At 38.9% G+C, this 5,918-nt stretch overlaps 1 protein-coding gene across 2 annotated transcripts in view; it reads right to left on the reverse strand.

Moving 5' to 3' along the window:
- LOC106867947 (sodium-dependent multivitamin transporter) overlaps positions 1-5,918 on the reverse strand; it is a 164,192-nt gene that overhangs the window by 49,366 nt on the left and 108,908 nt on the right. For both annotated transcript variants that reach the window (XM_052974693.1, XM_052974692.1), the window contains one exon: positions 3,097-3,209. In XM_052974693.1, coding sequence (XP_052830653.1) covers positions 3,097-3,209 — 113 coding nt within the window. The remainder of the gene's footprint in view (positions 1-3,096; positions 3,210-5,918) is intronic.

Raw genomic sequence — 5,918 nt, forward strand, 5'->3', positions numbered from 1 at the left:
TATATATATATATATATATATATATATTGCAAGATATCAATAATACTGTAAGAAGAGTCACTAATCTCTCCTTGTGGCTCAGCACCAGTTAAGTGACTGCATGGTTTAACGTCAAGAGTAGAAGCAGGGTAAGGTTCACCCAACTTCATATAGTCAATTTTTACCCGTCTATTTCGAAAAGGTTACTGACCAAAGTGCTTTCTTTTGCTAGGAGCCTTACTGGCATTACTGACAGGGATATAGAAATCATTATGCATGTCAGGAAGACAGTACTGTTTAACAAAGGTTCGGCATGGGTCAAGCAATCTGACCCCATGGGCTCTTTTGATGGAGCGATGGGAGCCTACGACAGTGCTGATGTGTGCAACCTTATCGGACTGTACATCCTGCATGCCCTTAGGAAAAAATTCCCTTCTGTCCTCTTTGGCTTCTACAGAGATGATGCCCTAGCCATCTCTAGGAGAGCAAGTGGCCACACACTAGATAGGCTTAGGAAGGACTTAATCAGCACACTTGGCTTTATGGGATTGAAGATCACTATAGAGACCAACCACACCACAGTGGACTTCTTAGATGTCACGCTGAACTTGGGCTCTGGTACCTACAGGCCCTACCACAAACCAAACGAGAAGCTAACATAGATCAACTCAGCCGCATGCCACCCACCTGTTGTGCTCAAGAACCTGGTAAAGGGTGTAAGTAAAAGGATTTTGAGCTTTTCCTCTAACCAAGAACCCTTCGACACAGCGGCCACATACAATTACGAGACTCTAGCCGCCAGCGGGCTCAAGGACTGCATCTTCTATATGCTAGAACCCAACACCCGCAGAAAGAAACACTGCAGAGATACAATTTGGTTTGCGCTCCCTTTCTCCCTTAATACTGTAACGCCCGTTAGTAGACTTCTCCTTAAACTAATAGACAGATACTTTACTAACTTCCATAGATACACCCCCATTGCCAACAGGCACAATGTTAGGGTCTCGTTTAGTTGTGCTCCTAGCATTAAGAGAATCTTAGTTACCGCTCCTAAGCAACAGAAAGAGGCAGGATCTACAACAGTTGCCCAGTAGAAGCCTGCTGCAAAACCAAAGAGGTCATTTATCAAACCAAAATGCGAGCGAACCCTGCCAATTCCACCAGCAGGAACCATAGCAGCCGTAGACATGAGGGCAGAGCCAACAACACAACCAGTAACACTGCCACCATAGCAGCAGTAACAGACCAAACTATATCGGCCGCAACACCAAGAGCAGCAGCAGCACCTCTAGCAGAGGCGTGAATAATGGTAGCCCTGTCGACAAGAACGGCACTCCATCACCGGGGAAGATAGCAATAATAACAAATATTATAACAACTTCGGCTGCAATGGTAACATCTACGGCGCCCTCTTCATATCCCGCAATAATATTACCAATGCCACCACCACCACCACCTTCACCAACACCAACCCCCACAGCCCCGACCCAAGCAACATCATCATCGATGACAGCACCAGCAACAACAACAGCAGTGGCAACACTGTCGACCCCAGCAACACCATTGTCGACGACAGCACCAATAGCAGCGGCAGCAACACACCAGCAACAGCAGCAACACACTAGCAACATCGGCAGGCTTAATAACACCAACACATGCACCACCAGCAACACACGCGAAGGCAGTAACACAACCGACGCAACCACCACCTCCAGTGGCACCATCACCAACAGCCTCAGTTCCAGCACCACCAGAATTAACGCCCACAGCAGCAGCAACAACAGCGACACCGACGGCAGCAACAACATCGACAACTACAACAGCAACAGTAGCAACAACAGTAACAACAACAGCAGCACCAACAACAGCAGTTGTAGTAGCAACAGCAACAGCAATTGTAGGCACGACACCGACTTCACGCATCCAAGGAAATATACTGGATACGCGGGAACTTCCTTTAAGAAATGTCATTTCAATCATAGATTCTCTGTCAGAGTCCTGGAAAAGGAGATATGTAACATCGCTGGCCAGCTATATCTGGCAATTGAAGGAAGATGGAATTCTATACACACAAACACACACACACACACACACACACACACACACACACATTCCCACTAAAACAAACATAAAGTTGTACAGGAGCATTTAAATTCATCCATCATACCAAAGATAAAATTTCATATCTATATACATCTGTCTGTCTTTCTGTATATATATAATTATATGTGATAGGTAAGGAAATATCAAAGGATGTAATATAATAGGAACATACAATAAGTGCTCAGCCCAAACCTAGTGCCTAAACTCTAACATTAAGTACAAGGATAAGGGGTCTGTAGATATAAGAGTTGCATATAGGCAATGTTGTACTTGAGTTGATGTAAGTGTAATAGAATAAATTATGAACAGGCAATTGCAGAGCATCAAGTCATTTATAACATATTTATAGAGAAGAGAGGGAACCAAAAATAGCTAAACACAGCAGGAAACTAGGAAAATTCCTAGGATGAAAATTCATAGTGATTCAGCATAGATGGGTAAAATATCCAAGAAAATCATTCAGTAATGAGAATTCAAATGATCCTTTATGTTGATTTGACTTATATAGGTAAGTAAAATCCATGGAATCACTGGTGAAAAGCTCACAAGTGATGGATAGTGAAGTATAAAGAACTATCTATACACTTCTGATCTAAAAGAGAATGGCATTTTGCTGATTAGCAAAACTCAACCAGCAACACATTTTAAACACCAAAGCCCATTTAATACACTTGTTTTTCCTACTATAATCACACATAATGAGTGAAAATTCCCAGATCAAACAGTAAACCTTTTTTCAACTCTTCCTCTTCAAAATACTTCCACCTCTATTTTACTTGCAGACATCAACCTATGGATGTTCAAACTAACCATCAATAGGATTTAACCTGTTTGAAAGCACCTGTACATGTCATGTCTCCCCTCTGACAAACTAATAGAAAAAAATCTAATACATGTTTATATACTTGCTGGTTCTAAAGTAACATGCATTAAAATGTTAATTGCCCCAGCATGAGCTGAAACTAGATAAAATGAAATAAAATGAAAATGAAACAAAGCAAGAGCTGTACTGACCTGCAGATTTGGCTACTATTGTGGCTGTCCTATCAGAAATATGTTTTATATTAGGCTTCACGAAATCAATGAGAGTAATTGTAGAGAGACTGCTCAGTCCTGATGACAATGTACTGTAACAGAAAATAAAAATACTAGTATTTAACCTATTCTGTAAAGTAGAAAAATATTTAAATCATTCATTAGAACATGTTTGATTAGTCAGAATTTTAGGAGAAGATATACCTAATAATGAATGATCATTACTATTGGATTCAGAGAGAGAAAATTTAAAGAATAACTGCTTGAAATTCAAATTAAATAGAGCCACAAGATGAAACCATTGTAGATTTGAGTTACTTGCACAATAATATTTCTCACATTACTGATGTCTCCTGTTCAAGCTGCTATCCACAAATACTGAACGATTTCAACATTACAAAAATATTTATCTCTCTTCTGTATGTCATCATCATTTTTATGTCTACTCTTCCACATTGGTGTGATTTGGACAGGAACTTTTGTGACTATTTCATGTTTAAATGACCTTTCTGATATGCCCACAGTTTTAATTGATTCTTATGACATTCAGAGATATCCTAAAACCAGGATTCACCAAGTATATCTCTGTCTGTCCATCCATCCATCCACATACATACATACATACATACATACATACATACATACATACATACATACATACATTCAATAAAACAGTGGCCCACAATGTGTTTGCAGTGCCACTACTCATACTAAGTGAAGGCATATGGCACAGTGGTTAGAGAGTCAGGTTCACAATCATGAGGTAGTGAGTTCAATTCCTGGACTGGGCTGTGTGTTGCGTTCTTGAGCAAGATACTTTATTTCACATTGCTTCAGTTTGCTCATTTGTAGAAATGAGTTGTGACATCATTGTTACCAAACTGTATCACCCTTCTTTCTTGGATAACATCGGTGGTATGGAGAGGGGAGGCTGGTATGCATGGTTGACTGCTGGTCTTCCATAAACAACCTTGCCCAGACTTGTGCTTCAGAGGGGAACTTTCTAGGTGTAACCCATAGTCATTGATGATCAAAAGAGGTATTTACTCATACCAACATCTGGGCTGCTTGATTGGTTGCTTGATGAGAGCCAAGCTACTGATGTGAAAACCCGGAAGATACTAACAAGTGCACATAATTTCCACATCAACAGTGATGTAGACCGCCTCTATGTAATATGAAAACAAGGAGGCAGAAGCTTAACACTGATCCAGACTGCTTTTGAATGTCATATCAAATCCCTTCAGCAACATCTTTTAACCACCATGTGTCGAAGTTTATCTCTTGACCAAGTTTGCATACATGAGACTTGGAAAGCAGCTCCTTGAGCAGCATTCTTTGTCTGAAAGCCTTAAATACATGCCCAATGAACTTGCACAACTCTTCTGCAATGTATCATGAGATGAAAGGATGAGCATATATCAGTAGAACACCATGCATGGATATGTTACTAGAAAGCTCTGGGATAACATAGATAATCAAAGCAGTCTATCATGGACCAACAACCAGATTACTCCCACTTTGAAGGGTATATGTTTGCAATCCAGAAACAGGAAATATCAACCAAACACCTGATGAACAAACAGGACAGAGATGCAGGAAAGCAGCAAAATGTGACAACAGATGCAAATTTTGTGGAGTTAACACCGAAGACATCACCTACTTCATAAGCAGTTGTCCAAAAGTGTGAACACAATATAATCTACCAATGAAATATGATGTTGTAGCTACAACACTGTATAATGAGATCTATTGGAAGGATAACCCTGAGACCAAAGAAATAAGAACCTACAGTATGGTAGAAGCTATAGCCACTCATAATAAGAAAGAGTACTGGTGAAATGTCCCAGTGAAAACCTCAATAGAATGTAAACATAACAGACCTGACATAGTGATTTGGGACAAAGCTGAAAAACTGCACAGTAGTTGAAATCAGCTGCCCAGCAGATATTAACATAAGGTTAAATATCAGTAAAAATGAAAATACTGAATTATTGAGAAATTTACAGTCACTCTACCCAGATTATAAGTTCAGATTTATACCTGTAATTATTGATGTACTAAGATTTGTAAAACACTGCCCAAGTGCCAATCATTAGAAATCATTCTTCTCAAAACCAGAAAGGAGAAAGCTAATTCAAAAACTACAGATTCAAGCTATCATTGGAACTGTATATATACTCTAAGTACATATCCAGTATATATGTGCTTACACACATATATATGTATGTGTGGGTATATAGGGTATATCTATATATATATATATATATATGAATATAAATACAGTGTACATTTAAACACAAAAGAGGTATATAGGGTATATATATATATATATATATATATATATATATATATATATATATTGATAGAAAGGACAACAAAAGAAAGAAAGAGACCTCGATATTATGTAAATAGAGGAATTTATCTGTAAAAATATGTGACACTTAGTCGGTAGCCATGATAAAACTCCGAGTTTCGGATGCTGGGGTGGGAACTCACGCCAACAATCAGTTGAGGGCTCTGCCTCACAGAAGAATTCAATATGGATGCCTACTACATCAATTACTCTATGAAAAACATACTGATACCATCAAGGGAACTATACTCTAAGAAACTTTTGGAGAAAATTACAGACCTCATTAAGCAGACAGGAATTTTCAATGCCTGGATAACTGAAGAGATGGTGGCATGGGTTCCCATCCCGGCATCCGAAACTCGGAGCTATATCATGGCTACCGAATAAGTGTCACATATTTTTACAGATATATATATATATATATATATATATATATATATATATA

Source organism: Octopus bimaculoides, chromosome 19 (genome assembly GCF_001194135.2).
Source record: "Octopus bimaculoides isolate UCB-OBI-ISO-001 chromosome 19, ASM119413v2, whole genome shotgun sequence".
NCBI lineage: Eukaryota > Metazoa > Mollusca > Cephalopoda > Octopoda > Octopodidae > Octopus > Octopus bimaculoides.